Here is a 21,836-nt window from a genome sequence, read left to right as displayed (position 1 = left end):
AACCTGACAACATTCAGTTCACACAGCTCCCCAGACCTAGCCTGACATTCAGTTCACACAGCTTCCCAGACCCAGCCTGACAATTCAGTTCACACATCTCCCCAGACCTAGCCTGACATTCAGTTCACACAGCTCCCCAGACCTAGCCTGACATTCAGTTCACACAGCTTCCCAGACCCAGCCTGACAATTCAGTTCACACAGCTCCCCAGACCTAGCCTGACAACATTCAGTTCACACAGCTTCCCAGACCTAACCTGACAACATTCAGTTCACACAGCTCCCCAGACCTAGCCTGACAACATTCAGCTTCCCAGACCCAGCCTGACACAGCTTCCCCAGACCTAGACCTAACCTGAGCCTGACATTCAGTTCACACAGCTTCCCAGACCTAGCCTGACAATTCAGTTCACACAGCTCCCCAGACCTAGCCTGACATTCAGTTCACACAGCTTCCCAGACCTAACCTGACAATTCAGTTCACACAGCTTCCCAGACCTAACCTGACAATTCAGTTCACACAGCTTCCCAGACCTAACCTGACAATTCAGTTCACACAGCTCCTCAGGCCTGACAACATTTAGATATTTTCTATAGGGGCATCAAAGCACCTTCAAAATCTGAGGAGGCACAAAGTACTTGAGGATGCCTGGGGGGTGGGGTCTGGAGTTGGATCATTTTTAAACACCTGAAACAGGGGGCTACTCATGATTCAGTCAGTACAACCTAGAGCCATACTCATGATTCAGAAGTTGAGCCATACTCATTCAGTCTTTTTAAACACCTGTACAACCTAGAAACAGCTTTTTCCTGCAACCTAGAGCCATACTCATGATTCAGTCTATGTACAACCTAGAGCCATACTCATGATTCAGTCTATGTACAACCTAGAAAATGATTCAGTCTATACAACCTAGAGCCATACTCATGATTCAGTCTATGTACAACCTAGAGCCATACTCATGATTCAGTCTATGTACAAAAATATACATAATTGCATATCTAATCATACCTCTTGACCAGTCGGTATCCTTCAGACTGGTGGTTATTGTTTTTAAGAAACTAAGTATGCTTCTCTGCATCTCTGCTAAAAGATTGAAAGGAATGTCTTACTCAGTTCATTTAGTAATTGTTTGCTTTTCTAAACTCTATCAATCTTGCCAGCAGGCATGTCAGCTAAATAGACACACCAGCTACTCTAACTTGAACAGCCTGAAATGGCTTCTTAGTAGCTAGTTATGGGGTTGGGAACCTATCTGAGCTAAAGCCAACTTCATAAAATTGCTAAGTGGCTCGTGGTATTACAGAGAAACAAAACTTTAACAATGATATTTTAAACAGGACAAATCTGAGGGGGCATGACATCTCTGCTCTGGTCACTCACAGCTCCCCAGGCCTAGCCTGGCAATATTCAGTTCAGCCAGACTCACAGTTCCCCAGGCCTAGCCTGGCAATATTCAGTTCAGCCAGACTCACAGCTCCCCAGGCCTAACCTGGCAATATTCAGTTCAGCCAGACTCACAGCTCCCCAGGCCTAGCCTGGCAATATTCAGTTCAGCCAGACTCACAGCTCCCCAGGCCTAGCCTGGCAATATTCAGTTCAGCCAGACTCACAGCTCCCCAGGCCTAGCCTGGCAATATTCAGTTCAGCCAGACTCACAGCTCCCCAGGCTTAAGCCTGGCAATATTCAGTTCAGCCAGACTCACAGCTCCCCAGGCCTAGCCTGGCAATATTCAGTTCAGCCAGACTCACAGCTCCCCAGGCCTAGCCTGGCAATATTCAGTTCAGCCAGACTCACAGCTCCCCAGGCCTAGCCTGGCAATATTCAGTTCAGCCAGACTCACAGCTCCCCAGGCTTAAGCCTGGCAATATTCAGTTCAGCCAGACTCACAGCTCCCCAGGCCTAGCCTGGCAATATTCAGTTCAGCCAGACTCACAGCTCCCCAGGCCTAGCCTGGCAATATTCAGTTCAGCCAGACTGACAGCTCCCCAGGCCTAGCCTGGCAATATTCAGTTCAGCCAGACTCACGGCTCCCCGGGCCTAGCCTGGCAATATTCAGTTCAGCCAGACTCACAGCACCCCCAGGCCTAGCCTGGCAATATTCAGTTCAGCCAGACTCACAGCTCCCCAGGCTTAAGCCTGGCAATATTCAGTTCAGCCAGACTCACAGCTCCCCAGGCCTAGCCTGGCAATATTCAGTTCAGCCAGACTCACAGCTCCCCAGGCTTAAGCCTGGCAATATTCAGTTCAGCCAGACTCACAGCTCCCCAGGCCTAGCCTGGCAATATTCAGTTCAGCCAGACTCACAGCTCCCCAGGCTTAGCCTGGCAATATTCAGTTCAGCCAGACTCACGGCTCCCCAGGCCTAGCCTGGCAATATTCAGTTCAGCCAGACTCACAGCTCCCCAGGCCTAGCCTGGCAATATTCAGTTCAGCCAGACTCACGGCTCCCCGGGCAATATTCAGTTCAGCCAGACTCACAGCTCCCCAGGCTTAAGCCTGGCAATATTCAGTTCAGCCAGACTCACAGCTCCCCAGGCCTAGCCTGGCAATATTCAGTTTAGCCAGACTCACAGCTCCCCAGGCCTAGCCTGGCAATATTCAGTTCAGCCAGACTGACAGCTCCCCAGGCTTAACCTGGCAATATTCAGTTCAGCCAGACTCACAGCTCCCCAGGCCTAGCCTGGCAATATTCAGTTCAGCCAGACTGACAGCTCCCCAGGCCTAGCCTGGCAATATTCAGTTTAGCCAGACTCACAGCTCCCCAGGCCTAGCCTGGCAATATTCAGTTCAGCCAGACTCACAGCTCCCCAGGCTTAAGCCTGGCAATATTCAGTTCAGCCAGACTCACAGCTCCCCAGGCTTAAGCCTGGCAATATTCAGTTCAGCCAGACTCACAGCTCCCCAGGCCTAGCCTGGCAATATTCAGTTCAGCCAGACTCACAGCTCCCCAGGCTTAAGCCTGGCAATATTCAGTTCAGCCAGACTCACAGCTCCCCAGGCTTAAGCCTGGCAATATTCAGTTCAGCCAGACTCACAGCTCCCCAGGCTTAAGCCTGGCAATATTCAGTTCAGCCAGACTCACAGCTCCCCAGGCCTAGCCTGGCAATATTCAGTTCAGCCAGACTCACAGCTCCCCAGGCCAAGCCTGGCAATATTCAGTTCAGCCAGACTCACAGCTCCCCAGGCCTAACCTGGCAATATTCAGTTCAGCCAGACTCACAGCTCCCCAGGCCTAGCCTGGCAATATTCAGTTCAGCCAGACTCACAGCTCCCCCCAGGCCTAGCCTCACAGCTCCCCAGGCCTAACCTGGCAATATTCAGTTCAGCCAGACTCACAGCTCCCCAGGCCTAGCCTGGCAATATTCAGTTCAGCCAGACTCACAGCTCCCCAGGCCTAGCCTGGCAATATTCAGTTCAGCCAGACTCACAGCTCCCCAGGCTTAAGCCTGGCAATATTCAGTTCAGCCAGACTCACAGCTCCCCAGGCCTAGCCTGGCAATATTCAGTTCAGCCAGACTCACAGCTCCCCAGGCTTAAGCCTGGCAATATTCAGTTCAGCCAGACTCACAGCTCCCCAGGCCTAGCCTGGCAATATTCAGTTCAGCCAGACTCACAGCTCCCCAGGCCTAAGCCTGGCAATATTCAGTTCAGCCAGACTCACAGCTCCCCAGGCTTAAGCCTGGCAATATTCAGTTCAGCCAGACTCACAGCTCCCCAGGCCTAGCCTGGCAATATTCAGTTCAGCCAGACTCACAGCTCCCCAGGCTTAAGCCTGGCAATATTCAGTTCAGCCAGACTCACAGCTCCCCAGGCCTAGCCTGGCAATATTCAGTTCAGCCAGACTCACAGCTCCCCAGGCCTAGCCTGGCAATATTCAGTTCAGCCAGACTCACAGCTCCCCAGGCTTAAGCCTGGCAATATTCAGTTCAGCCAGACTCACAGCTCCCCAGGCTTAAGCCTGGCAATATTCAGTTCAGCCAGACTCACAGCTCCCCAGGCTTAAGCCTGGCAATATTCAGTTCAGCCAGAGCTATTCTAGTCACTCACAGCTCCCTGGGCCTAGCCTGGCAATACTCAGCTGTCAGAGAATATCAACAAGACAGATACTGATGTAACGTGCCCTCACGGACTGAATAACAGGTAAACACACACAGCACTCATTCCATCAGTGTTGTGTAAAGAAGATCAACCCTCCACCAGACAACATCCTCTTTGAAAACAAACAGTAGAATCTATAACACACACGCCTCTATGGAGTCCATCGCTTAAATGACCAATTACCCCTTTCTGCACAAGAGACAAACAAGACCGAAGAAACACACATTCTCAAGTGTGCTGACTGTAGTGTTAATACTTGGCTAACAGTCTATATTCACGGTTATGAGGGCTTTAGTATACATTTTAAAAAAGACAAACACACATTTCAGCTTTTACAAAGCCGGTCTTTATAATCACTTAAAACTTGACAGAATTTTCATACATAATAAAACAAAATGCTTTCTGTCATCCACTTGTTAAAACGTTTCAAAAAAATAGTCAATAGAAAATCAATTTTAGGCATGACTTACAAAATATATACATAATATATACATATACATACACACACAGAGATATATACATACCCTACACAAACATTATTGCATATACATCTGTGTATTTATGTATTTGTATGTACATGATGTATATATTGCTTCACCCTTGAATGTATTTGATCAGACTGAACTAAAACATAAAAACAAACCAGTCTTTCTCCCTGTCCGCATAAAACCCGTCGGCCACATTCTGGCCACGCTAGGAAGGACAAGAGTGCAAAGCCTTTCTTTTCTTCTTATCACAACTACGAGTAATCACTTATCCTAACCTGAACTTTGACCCCCCCCCCCCTAACATGAATCCTAAAATGAAAACAAGTAGCTGATTTACTTGTTCTCAGCAGTTCTCAACATCACCGTTGTCCTTTCTGACGTGGCCCTCGAGTGGCAACACCAAAAACCTCAAGAACAATAGTGATACACACCACATAGGACACAACAATAACAGAATAATTATGATCTAGGCTAGTTAGTCATCAAATCTATGTTACAGTCGAGAGTTATGGGATGGACCAGGCTGTGACCTGTAGCCATAGCATTAACAACAGTGTAAAGGGGTGGGTTACTAGGTCGGGGAGTAGCTAAACGTTACAAGGCTGGTTTATATATATATATATATAAAGTGTGATCACTACTATCCATGCTCAGGCTGATAAGTACAGATTAAACTAGTCATGCGTGTTTGAATGGCTGGCTGGCGAGTAGGACAGGGTCAGGTGTAGGGTGTCTGAACTAGAGAGACAGGGCTGTGTGCGTGAGGGCAGGGAGGGTTTGTCCTGTATGTAAATGTGAGGATAGAGTGTCCTGGGGCTACTGTTACAGTGGAGCAGTAGTGCATGCTATGCAGCTCTGAATGTCACTACATCACAGTCATCATGCTTACTAACCCCCTATTCTCCCCTCTCTTTCTATATTCTGTTGCTTTTGTGTAGCAGTAGCAACCCCTTCTCTCTCCATCTCTCTTGCTGCTGTCTGACCCTCACCCCTTGGGCTGGCCTGTTATCCCCTTCCCTCCCTCCATCTCAGTAACTCTGTCCTTTCCAATCTGTCTGACCTCTACCCCTTCTTTCAAGAAGATCCAGTACTCGCTGTAGCTCCTCTTTCCTCTCCTCCCTTCCCCCCCTGTCCTCCAGGCTCATGTCCTTCTAGCCAACCCTCCCTTCTCCCTCCTTTCTACATGGCCTGTGTGTACGCACTACTACCCCACTGGCTGCTGTTATAGTCAGTGGTTGTGCTTCCATAGCTATTGTTGTTGTTGTATCCCTGGTTGCTATTAGCAACACTTCCTGCCCCTTGGCCATCCGAGGCCGCCGCTTCGTCAAAGCTCTTCTCCTCCAATGGCTTGCCAATCCAGGCTCCGTAACCATGGCTACCGAGCGCATCAAAGAACTTCTGCTTGGCGACCTGGAAGGACATGGCGGCCATCTTGGCTTGGGCGTAAGACGGGAGAGCCAGCAGGTCCTGGCGCCCGCACTGTTGGCATAACAACCGGAATTGACGGAAGATGTTGGACTTGGAGACCCGCGACACGTCCAGTTTGGGGCTAGAGGGAAGACAAACAGGGTTTAGGAATACACAGAAGCTACTGCGCTGGGATTTAAACATTTTCATCATGTTTTTCATATGAATTAAATGCCACTACTCGATATGGAGTATAAATAGTGATCGCTATTCTACTGAAATGGGGCCCTGTGTAGCCCAGGTTAACCACCTGGTGCTGCTATCTGGATGAGGGTGGATGAGGTCTGAGGGTCTGGTTCTAGTTGTGGTGCGGGGTGCGTACCCGTCCAGTTTGCCCTTGGTCCCATCCAGCACCTCCACAGTGATGTGGTCTGGCTGGCTCCAGTTCACGCTGGACTCCTTGGTCTTCCCTGTGTGACGCGTCGAGTCATACACACTCACCCTGCCCACCTGAAGGGAGACAGAGATGGAGTGATGGAGAAGAGTAAAGGGAGATGAAGAGTGTGTTCAATTACAGGCATTTCACTATACCCGCAATAACAGGTATGATTTGAAATTAGACTAAATAAATCCTTTCAGATGAATCAACCATTTTAAACAGAGCGGAACGCAATGTTTGTGTCTGCGTTAATGGCTATGCTGGAAGCTTGGCTGTTTGAGTACTGTGTGTGTGTGTGTGTGTGTGTGTGTGTGTGTGTGTGTGTGTGTGTACCTCGGGGTAGTTAAGTGTGTACTGTGCTTATACCTCGGGGCGGTTGAGTGCGTTTCTGTACGTGTACCTCGGGGTGGTTAAGTGTGTACTGTGCTTATACCTCGGGGCGGTTGAGTGTGTTTCTGTACTTATACCTCGGGCGGTTGAGTGTGTTTCTGTACTTATACCTCGGGGCGGTTGAGTGTGTTTCTGTACTTATACCTCGGGGCGGTTGAGTGTGTTTCTGTACGTGTACCTCGGGCGGTTGAGTGTGTTTCTGTACTTATACCTCGGGCGGTTGAGTGTGTTTCTGTACTTATACCTCGGGGCGGTTGAGTGCGTTTCTGTACGTGTACCTCGGGGCGGTTGAGTGTGTTTCTGTACTTATACCTCGGGGCGGTTGAGTGTGTTTCTGTACTTATACCTCGGGGCGGTTGAGTGCGTTTCTGTACGTGTACCTCGGGCGGTTGAGTGCGTTTCTGTACTTATACCTCGGGCGGTTGAGTGCGTTTCTGTACTTATACCTCGGGGCGGTTGAGTGCGTTTCTGTACTTATACCTCGGGCGGTTGAGTGTGTACTGTGCTTATACCTCGGGGCGGTTGAGTGTGTTTCTGTACTTATACCTCGGGCGGTTGAGTGTGTTTCTGTACCTCGGGGGCGGTTGAGTGCGTTTCTGTACGTGTACCTCGGGGCGGTTGAGTGCGTTTCTGTACGTGTACCTCGGGGCGGTTGAGTGTGTTTCTGTACTTATACCTCGGGCGGTTGAGTGCGTTTCTGTACTTATACCTCGGGGCGGTTGAGTGCGTTTCTGTACTTATACCTCGGGGCGGTTGAGTGCGTTTCTGTACGTGTATACCTCGGGGCGGTTGAGTGCGTTTCTGTACGTGTGTACCTCGGGCGGTTGAGTGCGTTTCTGTACGTGTGTACCTCGGGGCGGTTGAGTGCGTTTCTGTACGTGTGTACCTCGGGGCGTTTCTGTACGTGTGTACCTCGGGCGGTTGAGTGCGTTTCTGTACCTGTGTACCTCGGGGCGGTTGAGTGCGTTTCTGTACGTGTGTACCTCGGGCGGTTGAGTGCGTTTCTGTACCCGTGTGTACCTCGGGGCGGTTGAGTGTTTCTGTACCCGTGTACCTCGGGGCGGTTGAGTGTGTTTCTGTACCTGTGTACCTCGGGCGGTTGAGTGTTTCTGTACCTGTGTACCTCGGGCGGTTGAGTGTTTCTGTACCTGTGTACCTCGGGCGGTTGAGTGTGTTTCTGTACCTGTGTACCTCGGGGCGGTTGAGTGTGTTTCTGTACGTGTGTACCTCGGGGCGGTTGAGTGTGTTTCTGTACGTGTGTACCTCGGGGCGGTTGAGTGTGTTTCTGTACGTGTGTACCTCGGGGCGGTTGAGTGTGTTTCTGTACGTGTACCTCGGGGTGGTTGAGTGTGTAGGGAGCAGGTAGACTCTTGGAGAAGGCTTCGCCGTCTCTGGCCAATCGGCAGCAGACAGCACGTGTCAGGTGACCATGGCTGTACAGGTAGCCTGGAAGGACAAATAAGAGACAAGGACAGGAAAAACAAAACAGAAGATAGAGAGGAAGGGGTACGAGAGAGGAGGGGGGGCAGAGAGTGACAGGGAAAGGAAAAGGGAGAGAAAGAGAATGACAGAAGAGTGTGTGAGTCAGTGTATTTCCGAGTTAACAAGGCTGATCACATCATAGAGTACTCTGACAAGGAGAGGTGAGTAAAGAGATGGATGTCTGAGGGGGTCAGTCAGTGACTGTCTGGGTGGATAGTTAGCTGGTCATGATTCCTACAGTATAAGGACAGTGTCAGTCAGTGACTGTCTGGGTGGCTAGTTAGCTGGTCATGATTCCTACAGTATAAGGACAGAGTCAGCCAGGGACTATCTGGGTGGATAGTTAGCTGGTCATGACTCCTACAGTATAAGGACAGGGACTGTCTGGGTGGATAGTTAGCTGGTCATGACTCCTACAGTATAAGGACAATGTAGTTTGGGATTGAGATGTTGTCTACTTATGAGTGGAGTTTTTTAAACATGACTGAAGCCAATGGTGACCGTTGACCCCCTCTCTCCCTTTACTCCCACACTCAATCTGTCCTCCCTCACTCTTTTTCAAATCAAACCTCCCTCAAATGTTTACTGTCCCCTCCCTCATCTCTTCTTTCCTTCCACCAATCTCCCTCTATGTTCTATCGTTCCCTCCTCACCCAGGGTGATTGAAGCCAGGTAGATAGGATGGAGGAAGTGGGAGAGCAGGGCTCCCTGCAGACCCAGGACGTTCCAGCGAAGGATCTTGTCGCTACAGCTCATGGTCCTCAGACGCTCGCCGTGCTGGATGCCGTCCCAGGTAGGCACGATAGTCGATGACTCTACCGGGATGGTGCCCTCACCTACACATGGCACAGACACCCTTGAGGCATACTTTTGACTCCAACGACAAAGCCATGCAGTATGAGGAATAGGGTGTATGAGAGAGCCAGTGGTCAAAGTGATGGTTGTACACTAGAATCACACAGTCCATGCTCTAGACTGGAACATTCAAATCCGTTGGGATATTTGTCCTTTCTACCAGGTGTGTTTGTGGCAGCAGCAGCAAATGAGGTGTGAATGTGTAGTCATGGTCTGTTTGGCCTGCAGAGAAGGGAGTTAAGCAACATGGTGGCTCTATGTGCTTGTCCTCAGTAACAGAGGGGGTCCTCATGGAACGGTGCTGCAGATGGCATCTGGCTGTAACTCACCATTCTCCACCTTGGTGCGCAGCTTGCCCTGCTTGGCGTTCTCAAACAGGGGCTGGTGGCCCTGGCCGTCCCCCGCGTCCTCGCTGCACGACTTATCAAACAACGCCCCGTCTCCGCACGGAGCAGTACTGGGGAAGAGGAAGAGCGCGAGAGGGGTAGGGCGAGAGAGGTAGAGTGGTAGGGCACAAGAGAGGTAGGGCGCGAGAGGGGTAGGGCGCGAGAGGGGTAGGGCGCAAGAGAGGTAGGGCGCAAGAGAGGTAGGGCGCGAGAGAGGTAGGGCGCGAGAGGGGTAGGGCGCGAGAGGGGTAGGGCGCGAGAGGGGTAGGGCGCGAGAGGGGTAGGGGCGCGAGAGGTAGAGTGGTAGGGCGCGAGAGAGGTAGGGCGCGAGAGGGGTAGGGCGCGAGAGGGGTAGGGCGCGAGAGGGGTAGGGCGCGAGAGGGATAGGGTGAGAGAGGTAGAGTGGTAGGGCGCGAGAGAGGTAGGGCGCGAGAGAGGTAGGGCGCGAGAGAGGTAGAGCGCGAGAGGGGTAGAGCGCGAGAGGGGTAGAGCGCGAGAGGGGTAGAGCGCGAGAGGGGTAGAGCGCGAGAGGGGTAGAGCGCGAGAGGGGTAGAGCGCGAGAGGGGTAGAGCGCGAGAGGGGTAGAGCGCGAGAGGGGTAGAGCGCGAGAGAGGTAGGGCGCCAGAGAGGTAGGGCGCCAGAGTGGTAGGGCGCGAGAGGGGAAGAGGTACAGCGCGAGAGCGGTAGGGCGCGAGAGCGGTAGGGCGCGAGAGCGGTAGGGCGCGAGAGCGGTAGGGCGCGAGAGGGGAAGAGGTACAGCGCGAGAGCGGTAGGGCGCCAGAGCGGTAGGGCGCAAGAGGGGAAGAGGTACAGCGCGAGAGCGGTAGGGCGCGAGAGCGGTAGGGCGCGAGAGCGAGAGAGAGGAAGAGCGAGGAAGAGGTAGAGCGAGAGAGGGGTAGAGCGGTAGGGCGCGAGAGAGGTAGGGCGCGAGAGGAGAAGCGGTAGAGCGCGAAAAGGGAAGGGCGCGAGAGGGAGAGCGAGAGAGGTGGAGAGGGAGAGGTGGAGGGAGATATACAGTGGGGCAAAAAAGTATTTAGTCAGCCACCAATTGTGAAAGTTCTCCCACTTATAAAGTTGAGAGGCCTGTAATTTTCATCATAGGTACACTTCAACTATGACAGACAAAATGAAAAAAAAATCCAGAAAATCACATTGTAAAATTTTTAATGAATTTATTTGCAAATTATGGTGGAAAATAAGTATTTGGTCACCTACAAACAAGCAAGATTTCTGGCTCTCGCAGACCTTCTTCAAGAGGCTCCTCTGTCCTCCACTCGTTACCTGTATTAATGGCACCTGTTTGAACTTGTTATCAGTATAAAGGACACCTGTCCACAACCTCAAACAGTCACACTCCAAACTCCACTATGGCCAAGACCAAAGAGCTGTCAAAGGACACCAGAAACAAAATTGTAGACCTGCACCAGGCTGGGAAGACTGAATATGCAATAGGTAAGCAGCTTGGGTTTGAAGAAATCAACTGTGGGAGCAATTATTAGGAAATGGAAGACATACAAGACCACTGATAAATTCCCTCGATCTGGGGCTCCACGCAAGATCTCACCCCGTGGGGTCAAAATGATCACAAGAACGGTGAGCAAAAATCCCAGAACCACACGGGGGGACCTAGTGAATGACCTGCAGAGAGCTGGGACCAAAGTAACAAAGCCTACCATCAGTAACACACTACGCCGCCAGGGACTCAAATCCTGCAGTGCCAGACGTGTCCCCCTGCTTAAACCAATACATGTCCAGGCCCATCTGAAGTTTGCTAGAGAGCATTTGGATGATCCAGAAGAAGATTGGGAAAATGTCATGTGGTCAGATGAAACCAAAATATAACTTTTTGGTAAAAACTCAACTCGTCATGTTTGGAGGACAAAGAATGCTGAGTTACATCCAAAGAACACCATACCTACTGTGAAGCATGGGGGTGGAAACATCATGCTTTGGGGCTGTTTTTCTGCAAAGGGACCAGGACGACTGATCCGTGTAAAGGAAAGAATGAATGGGGCCATGTATCGTGAGATTTTGAGTGAAAACCTCCGTCCATCAGCAAGGGCATTGAAGATGAAACGTGGCTGGGTCTTTCAGCATGACAATGATCCCAAACACACCATCCGGGCACCGACGGAGTGGCTTCGTAAGAAGCATTTCAAGGTCCTGGAGTGGCCTAGCCAGTCTCCAGATCTCAACCCCATAGAAAATCTTTGGAGGGAGTTGAAAGTCTGTGTTGCCCAGCAACAGCCCCAAAACATCACTGCTCTAAAGGAGATCTGCATGGAGGAATGGGCCAAAATACCAGCAACAGTGGGTGAAAACCTTGAAGACTTACAGAAAACGTTTGACCTCTTATATACCCTTTGTTGGCAATGACAAAGTATTGAGATAAACTTTTGTTATTGACCAAATACTTATTTTCCACCATAATTTGCAAATAAATTCATTAAAAATCCTACAATGTGATTTTTTTTCTCTCGTTTTGTCTGTCATTGTTGAAGTGTACCTATGATGAAAATTACAGGCCTTTCATCTTTTTAAGTGGGAGAACTTGCACAATTGGTGGCTGACTAAATACTTTTTTGCCCCACTGTATATTGCGCCATTATCTTTTATACATACTTTATATCTGGTTTTAGTCTTCAGTTTACATTGACAACGTTTTTCCACCCCAGAAATCATTATCTAAACATTACATTTTTTATTTTACTGTTTTGACATACGTGGCCCAAAAACACTTAAGCGGCCCGCTGAAGACTTTTCTATGCAGAAAAAAAACGCTGGCTTCTCAAACTCCTAGAACAACATGTGTGTGGGGGTGGGTTGGTGGCCCGGTTGAGTTCCAGGGCACAGAAGGAAAGGGGAGAGAAGACAGTAGGTGGAGAAGAATGAGCCATTCCTCCGTAGGCCCACCTGATATAGAGGTGGAAGGTGGTGTCAGGTTTGATCCGGAGCTTGTTCTCCTCAGCTGGCTCAAATATGCTGTCCTCTGATCCTTCACAGTGCTTCAGCAACTCAGCATATAGAAACCTGGAGGGGGAGGTAGAATCCATATTTGAGTGATTCAGATCAGTGAAAGTGTCCAGGATCCAACACACAAATAAAGGGAGACTGGTGGAGAAACAGCGGATCTGGTAAGTGGCGTTAATACACACTACACTAACCACATTAACACACATCATAGTCTGTAATGACTTCCCAGCTGACATATGACACCCTGTAGAGGGAGAAAGGGAGGTTTCAGAAAGGCAGGGAGAGTAGCTAGAAAGGAATCAAAACGAAGAGCAAAGGAGGAAGGGGAAAGACTGGTTATATAAAAGGACAGAATGGAAGACAAATAAGCAGCAGTAACTTCCCACCTGATAAATCCTCTCCTGGAGATGATTTCTGCGTGGCAGTCATTAACGGTGTCCCCTTTAAGACTCAGCTCCTCCCCTTTAACACAGCGATTTCCTGAAGAGAAAAACAAACAAAAATACATGTATTTTATCTCAAAAGGTTGAGACCAAAATCATTCCAAAAGGCTTGTTATTATTTTCTTGCGCGTACGCGCGCGCACACACACACACACACACACACACACACACACACACGGCAGGTACCTGTTCCCAGACTGACCACGGTCCCCAGCCCTTCCCCCCTCTTCATGACGATGGTGGCGAGGATCTTCCTTCCCAGAAGACTGTGCTGTATGCGTGTGGTGAGGGCGTTGAAGCGCTGGTGACTCAACATGGCGATCTGGTCATGGATTGTCCCACCACTCAGTGGCAGCTAGAGACAGAAACAATAACAGGTTATGAACGGCCCACCAGTCACAGAAGTAGGTTATAGCAGAATCATAGTATTAACAGTGTATTCATAGTATAGCAGGCATTCAACTTGTTCAGCTCCAGACCCAATGAGAAAATCACTGTCCTCCCGTGACCCAAAATCATCTACCAGCAACCCAAATGAAGAAGAAATAGTGTGTGATTCTAGGTGCAGTCTCCTCACTCCCGACCCACCTCTAACACACCCAAAGCCCAGTGTGGGTCCTGACCCAGAGTTTTAAAAAGTAGTATAATAAGAGAGGTAAATTGACCTCTGCAGGGGTTAGTTCCCCGGTGCGGGCAGCCTTCTCTGCCTCTCCAATCAGAACCCTCAGAGCTGCATCAGCTGCTTCCTGTTTCCCTTGCTTCTTATTGGAAGCACAGACAGGAGGGAACCAGCGACCCCCTAGTTTAGCCTGGTAGGTAAACCTGAGAGAGAGGGGAGTTAAGCATCCATGTTTGCACAGCCGCGTTTTACAATATTGAACCGTTGGCATTCATAGTGTTTTATATGTCACAATGGACCGCCAGACTACCGCAGCTGTGGACTCTGAATTACACTTAGAGGGTGTATGTTCGTGTGTATACTGACTTGGGCTCGTGCGGTGGTCCTGACTGCCCAACCAGTCGTATCTCTGCAGCGAAGCCCCTGGCCCGGGCGTACTCCAGCAGACCTGACACGGCGTTGTTGTTTAGGTGGCTGATGAGGTCACCAACCCCCGCCTCGTGGGCAGAACGCAGCTCCTCCTCTGTCAGCGGGGGCAGGGAGGGGCAAGCAGGCATGAAGCCCCCTTCATCACCAGACAGACACAGGGGAAACTGGGGCTGGAGAGGACGGGGTAAATGGAGAGCGAGGGAGGAGAAGAGAGATAAGGCAGTGAAAAGACAGAGGAGAGGAGGTGGGAAGAGAGGGAAGAGTGATCTTAGTGTTCGGAGGATCTTTTCTTAGAATTACGGCCTGGAGGCACAATGAGAGAAGTCCACATGCCGGGGTCTTATGACATTCTGTCGGCCCATAGCTAAACAGCTAGCTAGCTTGACAAGCCTAAATCCTAAATAGATGGGGTAGTGTTTCTTTCAGGGAACCATCCATTTAGTTGAAACATCTTTCAGTCCCATGTTTGGCTCCTTTACTCACCTTGTTGAGCTGCAGTCTCCCGTCGGCCATTAACTCCTTGACTGCCTCCTCTGCAGCCAGCTGCCTGGCAGCCTTCTTACTGGGGGCTGAGCTCTCAGCACACAGGCTTTCCCCGATCTTCACCCTGAACATGAACCTGAGGAGGGAGCAGAGACTAACTTATACATCCTAAACATACATTGGTGAGAGAGGTAAGAGGACATTCCTCTCTAACCACATGGGGGCATCAGAGTAGAGCTGTGAATCTCCTTCACAGAGACTACAGCAGTCAGAAAGAGGGGAAGAGGGACAAAGATGGTCACACTTCCCAGTATCAGATTACTGTGGGACAGTACAGTAGGTGCCTAGGGGAAGGTTATATGCAGAGAGACACAGAGGTGCTGTTGTATCATCCAGTCAGCAGACTGCTGCAGTATGAAAGTCATACAGGACACAAATAACCGCTCCAGTGGGAGAGAGAGAAAGAGAGGTGAGGGCAGGCCCACCTTTCCTAATGATTCATTTATGTATAGAAGAGAGAACCAGGGAGAGAAAAATGAGAAGCAGGGTTGGGCTCAATTCTAATTGAAGTCACTCAATTCAGGAAGTGATTTGAATTTAAATTCAAAAATGGAAAACTTGAAATGAATAGCTTCTCCTTTTCAGTTTATTGAGAAATCATTGAAAATGGATGCTATTTTTTCAATTATTGAATTGGAATGTCAGTTTATTTCCTAAATTGACTGACTTCATTTGGAATTGACCCCATCCCTGATGAGGATGTAGACAGATGGATACCGTGGGTCGTGAGGTGGGCCCTCCTGTCCAGTGTTGATGAACTCGATGGGGTTTCCAGTGCGCTGACTGTACTCCATCAGCATGGACACGGGGTTCTTACCCCCCGGCAGGGAACGGGACAGGGCCTGGGGCGGACCCCCCACCACCTCCTGACAGAGAGGGAGAGCGAGACAGCGAGGGAGGGAGAGAGCAGAGAGTTAGAAAAGGATTGGGGGAAAAAAGAGACATAAATCTTTGGCCTTTACAACACAATCAACCACAACAGAGCACATTGATTATTACTAACCTCCACACACACACGAACACACTTCAGACTTACAGGGACGTCAGAGGTGGGGTCCATGGCCTGGTCCACCCCTGCAGTGAGCCCCTCCTCAGCCCCTCCCCCCTCTATCTCACGCAGCAGAATCCTCAGGGTTGCTGCGGCAGCATCTTTCTTAGCCACCTTTTTATTAGATGCCTCAGCAACAGGAAACAACCTGCCGTCCAGCATGACCTGCATACGGAATCTGAGAGGGAGAAAAATACAAGGGAGTGAGAGGTAGCGAGAAAGAGCAGGGACAACACATTTTTTGATATTTCTTCGTCACACTTTCTCTTGCAATTTTTTAAAAATGAATTTGCTAATTCAATCAGCTGGTTCTCTCTTAGACATACTAGCAACGGCCAACCATGATTGGTTATGACATCACTGACCTGGGGTCATGTGAGGGCCCTGATTGGTCGAGGAGCAGGAACTCGCAATTGTGTCCCTGGTACTGGGCAAACTCCATCAGGCCGCTGACGGGGTTCTTGGCCCTCACCTCCTGGAGTTTGGCACGGAGGTTCTGAGGTGGGGGCGCTGCCAGGGAGACTGCTACTGTCCCCCCTCCATCCCGGCTGATGGCGTTGAGGAATTCGGGGATATCGTCGGTCGCCCACTGCCCTCCGTTCGACTCGTCCTCCTGATAGAGGGATGAAGAGGAGGAAGTAGGTGAGGAAAGAAAGAAGTGGAGCAGAAGTTGGGGGGGAATCGGTGTCAGGCAGTTAAGGGCTCCAGACCTGACATTCTCAGCACAGAATCTACAGACCTATGTTCACCCCTCAATGTTCCAACCAACATTATGTTACTAGGGTAACTGCCGAACTCCTCCTCCCCTTCCAACTCTTCGTAGGAGACCGGCTCCAAGTGAGCGAGGGGGTCTCCCAAATTCAGGAAGACGTCAATGAATTCCCCAACCGAACTCCCCCCACCACCCCCCCTCGCTGTGTGAGTGTCCACCTACCGCCTCAGCGTTGGCCTCTAGACACTCCAATCCGGGTGGCACCGCCTGGAATCCGGACCCCATTCCTTCGACCTTTGCAGGGGCGCTGCGCTCGGCCTTGAGGCTCCTCTCCATCCTCTCCCTGCGATGGACAGATAGCTCCCAGATGTGAGGGGTCACCTCTGCGTTGCGGCTCACGTCACCCTGCTTCTCCATGGCGTACAGGGTGGGGTTGACCTGCTTGGCGCCCCTCAGGCCCAGGTTCTTGGAGATCACCAGGGCCGTGGCCTCCCCTGCCTCCAGCAGATACTGCAGGATCAACTCCTTCTGATTACTGCCGCAGTCCGCCATGTCACTCTCGTCAAGGTCTAGGTCAAGCTCTTCGTTACTGCTGCTGTTGATACTGGGTTGTTGGGTTTGGGACTGGGAATGTTGCCGATATGACTCAGATGGTTCTGAGGAAGAGGAGTGTGAATCAGATTCTACGTAGTAATCTTCTTCTTTGTCACCCTCAGGACCCTGCGCTTCAATTTGCTGGATCTCAGCCTCGATGACAACGTCCTCCTCCTTCACAGACAGGAAGTGAGAGCAATCTTCTTCTGAAGGCCTTTCCTGTGACTCCACAGAACGTTCCCTCGGTTGGGAACGTGGGCTTTCCGGGTCAGAATCTCTACTCTCCGGTTCTTCCTGTGGTTCTACGTAGACAGTCCACTCTGGAGGACTTTCACCGTGTTTTGAAGCTTTCTTATCACGCTCGAGACCGTAAAGGGCCTGGTTGATAAACTTTTTGGGCAACCGCAGCGTTTTCGCCAAACACTTTGCTTGTAGCTTCTCACCGAGGCTCAAATCTACCAAGGCTTGCAAAACTTGCTCTCGGATGTCGGGTGGCTGAAATGTAGGGACACTCTTGTTGTTTGAATTATTACTACTACCAACAGAAGCTTTGTCAAAGCTGTCGCCTCGGTCAACTCTTCCTCTGTAGGACCTCTCTCTGTCTAAGGATAAACTTTGAAAGCCTTCTGAGAAAGATGGCCCGTCAGCACAGTCTGCATGAAGGCTCCACTGTCTGTTGAAGCCTTGCTTTTGGGTTGAAGTCTGCTTCTGGTTCCAGAATCTAGGGCCGGTTGGTCCTCTAGGGGGTCCCTGACTGGGCGGGTACCCGAAGTCCCTAACGTTCCCTCTGCCTCGCTCGCTGCTGTATCCCCCTCTCCCCCTAGAGCTGTTTTGGGAGTACCTGCTGTACCCTGCCTGAGTCTGGTTCGATTCGTTATAGAGTCCGTTCGGTCCCCCTCGACCCAAGCTCTGCGCCCCTCCTCTGGGGCTCACCCTAAACTGGGGAGCCTCAGTGTTCTGTCCCCTCAGGAAGTGGACCTGCTGCTGCCTGAAGGAGTTAGGACCACTGGGACAAGAGCTCTGCTGATTCAGGGCTGGGCTGTGACCGGGTGGGGGAGGGACAGAGGGGTAAAGAGGCTGAGAGTGGGCACTGGGTGGTACTAGAGGGGGAACTGGGCCCAGGTATGAATGGACGTTTGGGTGTGGGGCCTGTTGCGGGGGGGCTCTGGGGTGAAATCCCAGGGGTCCAGCTCTGTAGTATTGTTGCTTAGCCTGCAGTTGGGGGGAGGGGGTCGGTGGTAATGCTCTATGGGGGCCCTCCTCGTCCTCTGCTCATAGCGCAGGGGGCAGGTTGAGGGGGGACCAGGGCCGCCTGTTACGCAGCAGATAGGAGGATGTGTCTCTGTGTTGGATACTGATGCAACAACACAGTCTGGCAGAACAGCCGGGTGGGCGATGATCGCAAAGTGGCAGTCAGCACCTGAGAGAGAGGACGAGATGGGTGTGAGCGAAAGCAAAAGTGACTGAGTGGGTGAGGAAAAGGGCCATGAAATTAAAAATAAAGAGCCAAATATAAAGCAATATGAAGAAGAAACTAGGGACATAAGACTGGTCAAAATCTAGTGGAAAATCCTGATGGAAATGGAAAAAGGGCGGGAGAAACACAGTGTAGATCAAAGGGCTTATGACAAATAACATATATATATATATATATATTACACACAGTCTCACTGTACTCCATCCTGTCTCCAATACAGCCCCAGTGTCACATGCTGATGGACCCAATTGGCCACAACGAGATCCATGTATAAAAAGGTCAGAAATGTATAATTCATGGTTGTGACTTCACTGTTTTATTTCTGGTTTAACAGATGACTTGCAGCTTCACATAGGAAGTGAGAGTGAGGCAGAAGGAAAGAAAAGATTCAAGGTGGTCAGTGAAGGACAGGAGTTGCTGCACTAACTTTTGACAGACTAGGCTAAACGACCACAGGAAGACACTCAACCCTGCTCCTCAGATTTCAGCCCTGCCAGGCATGGTGCTAGCCAACCTAAACTTCTGTCATGCTGCTCCTGAAACGATCGCTATGAATGCCACCATATTATTAATAATATTAATAATATAACAATGAGCAGGATCGAGTTATTTCACGGCAATGTTAACGGACAGCAGCAGCAGCACCGGGTCCGGTGACCCGGGTCAAAGCGGGATCTGGCTGACCCTAATGCAAGCTGGCAACAGACCGCCAAAATAACACAACACAGCATGGCTCAACTTCAGTTGCCTCTGCTGCTTCCATGGGTAATATGAATATTCAGAGCTGCGCATTAAATATTAGGACGTCTTTGGCCCATGGACCAGACATTGTTTGGCCTTGTTTTCGGTATGTTCCCGTTCCTGGATTATTGATGAGTCATTTCTATTGGGGTATACGCCCTGGTCAACGTGTTATAAAACAAATTAATGCGTAGTGGGTTGCATAAACGATTCGATGACAGTAGAAAGACATTAACTAATTCAATGAACGTACCTGAAAGTTCGCGGGATAAAACACAGATTTACTACCTCACCACCTGGCCTGAAGGCAGCAGAAAGGAGAGTAGGTTTCAGTCACTTTTGAAAGGCAGAGATCTTGAGGTCCGCGGGCGCGCTGCCGGGGTCAGAAGATGACTACACTTCAAACAGTCTAGATATAAACAGTTACGTTCTATCAAAATACAAAACTAATTCAATCACGTGGCTATATTTCTCAAAATTCTATGTATTTTACCATCCCCCCCAAAAACGTTTTTGTTGTATTTATTTTTTAACATACCGCACGAGCGCTTCTCAATTTCAAAGAGACAACTAGTACCCCTACCATTCAAGATACTTATACCAGGACGTTACAATGTGAAATGATGGATAGGCCTATTAAAAACCCATATAAAGTCTGTATTTACAGTTTCTTAACACGAGAAACAGCACGAAAGGGCAGAATAGTTTCGCTTTCCTTTCTCTAGACACGTTCTGTAGCCTGTCTGGGTGAGTCACGTGATGCAATAGTTCCTATCATAGGTTTCACTGGCTAGAGCAAGAATGTAGCCAAAACTGGTGCAAGCTCAAGGTACCAAGGCCTAGGCTGTTTGAATACTTGGATGTACATCAAATGTATTTCTCTCACAACATGTGGATATTATAATATAATTTTGTCAAATAATAATTAAAAATAATCGGTCCCTGTCATGTGAATGAAAACGTGCCGTAGTGGTATGTCAAACAGGCTGTATTTCTTGTTAGAGGATACAGTATATTGATTGAAATGCAAAGGCAATCGTTTTTTCTATTTATTATCCAGTAAGCCAATATTTATTATACAATGCATCCCCTCTAGGCACAGACAATTACATTACATTTGAGAAAATATCAATCTAGACAAGAAAATCTTCAGAAATTACGTCTATATATAAATAGGCTAACTCCAAAACATTCAACCCCCCTCCCTAAAAAAAAAAAATATGATCATTCAAAATTGCCTCTTTAGTTGTCATGTCTCACAGCTGCTGTTGCGTGAAACTATTGTTGTGACAAAAACACCAGAACAGTTTAATTGAGCACGCAGCAGCTGCCGAATATAGCTAGTGGCCACTGTACCCAGATATTGGTGCTTTCAAGACAACTGGGAACTCGGGAGTAAAATAGCGAGGTCAAAGCATGACGTCAGTAATCTTGAGGTCGGAGCTCTAGAAAGATGCCCGTGTTTCCGACTTGGATGAACGTTCAAAACAATTATTTTCCCAGGCGGAGCTCGTTTTTTCCCCGAGTTCCCAGTTCTCTGAACGCACTTAGGTATGAGATTTCAGAGTTCCCAGTTGTTTTGCAGCATCAAACCCAATTCCATCACGCAGGGATACGCATGCATACAATGGGCAATCAAACACCGCCACGCGAGAGCATCTCTGGCGCGGTTGAAAAATAAACTAAACCTAACTAATAATCACTGCTGCCATCAGTTTGAGTGTGGAATTAAGGATGCCACTCAATAACCATCCCATGTTTAATTTTGCCATGGGATGGTTCTGATGCACACCATTTTCAATCCCCCCCAGTCAAAGTGAACCCCGCACAACTAGTTAGCTAGGTGGACAGGAGGCGGCTCAACTATCAGTGTGCAATTTCATCCCGCCTCCGACCCCCAACGCTGTCTGTCGCTGGATGAACATAGGATCCAATTGGTCATTTTACAGTCGTTTTTCAGTAAATCTCCCTTAATCCTCAATTCCCTTTTTACAGGCGTTTATCCCTTGACCGAAGTCCTCCATGAATTTAACCTGAAATTAGCTACGAGTTAGGCAAGCCATCTTGGTTTTAACTGACACTACACATTGAATACCCTGGTAAATATTTTATTTCTCTCAGCAACCTGCTAGCAGAAATGGACTCATCTGCCATCATTGAATGGATGGTTGTCGTTTGGACTGCGCACGCATGTTCCGAACAAGATATTGCGCAGATGGAGGCTCCAAGCGGGTTCACTAGCTTGGTAACGTAGAACCGCGGTTGTGCATCGCAAATTACATGCACAACTGTCGATTTGTTCCAGAAACACTTTCCCAATTAACTCCCAAGTGTAAACAACTATGCAACGCGCAGTGAAAATAATGATAATTATGCATAGCCTGGATTGACTAGCTAGCTATATAGCTTGCCAGCTAACGTTAGCATTGATTGAGCATCACTGCGGCACAAGCGTGCAAACAACCATAGTCGCATTTGAAAGCTATTCAGTTAGCGCGAAACCAAATATAGATCTCAATTGAACTAACACGAAAGGTAAAAAATAGAGTTACAACTGTAATTCATTTACCTGGGTTTGCGATTGAAGCTTTGTATCAGTCCGAGTTCCTGCTTGCTAGCGACAGTGTCGACAAAGAAACAAGGGGGTTAGGGGGGCGCATGATGACATCACTAATTTGCGACAGTTTACCTGGCGCATTTGGAGTGAC

General features: G+C 49.5%; 1 protein-coding gene and 1 long non-coding RNA gene across 2 annotated transcripts; both read right to left on the bottom strand.

Moving 5' to 3' along the window:
- Nucleotides 1-4,425: 4,425 nt before the first annotated feature.
- Nucleotides 4,426-21,805, bottom strand: LOC112238065 (double-stranded RNA-specific adenosine deaminase-like). Its single transcript, XM_042307406.1, is given in 18 exon segments — nucleotides 4,426-6,139; nucleotides 6,380-6,507; nucleotides 8,160-8,272; nucleotides 8,962-9,144; nucleotides 9,493-9,620; nucleotides 12,463-12,579; nucleotides 12,909-13,002; nucleotides 13,152-13,320; nucleotides 13,631-13,787; nucleotides 13,951-14,183; nucleotides 14,497-14,632; nucleotides 15,274-15,422; nucleotides 15,593-15,782; nucleotides 15,970-16,217; nucleotides 16,539-18,127; nucleotides 18,130-18,162; nucleotides 18,165-18,330; nucleotides 21,698-21,805. Coding segments are annotated over 17 exon segments (4,059 nt in total). The 5' UTR covers nucleotides 18,187-18,330; nucleotides 21,698-21,805; the 3' UTR covers nucleotides 4,426-5,769.
- On the bottom strand, nucleotides 6,917-8,153 carry LOC121841158. The gene is made up of 2 exons (XR_006080161.1): nucleotides 7,469-8,153; nucleotides 6,917-7,372 (listed from the first exon to the last, which is right to left on the bottom strand). It is a non-coding gene; the product is annotated as an uncharacterized LOC121841158 (long non-coding RNA).
- Nucleotides 21,806-21,836: the final 31 nt, after the last annotated feature.

The sequence above is a fragment of the Oncorhynchus tshawytscha genome, linkage group LG03, assembly GCF_018296145.1.
Source record: "Oncorhynchus tshawytscha isolate Ot180627B linkage group LG03, Otsh_v2.0, whole genome shotgun sequence".
In the NCBI taxonomy this organism is placed as follows: domain Eukaryota; kingdom Metazoa; phylum Chordata; class Actinopteri; order Salmoniformes; family Salmonidae; genus Oncorhynchus; species Oncorhynchus tshawytscha.
This window is presented reverse-complemented; position numbering and strand designations above follow the sequence as displayed.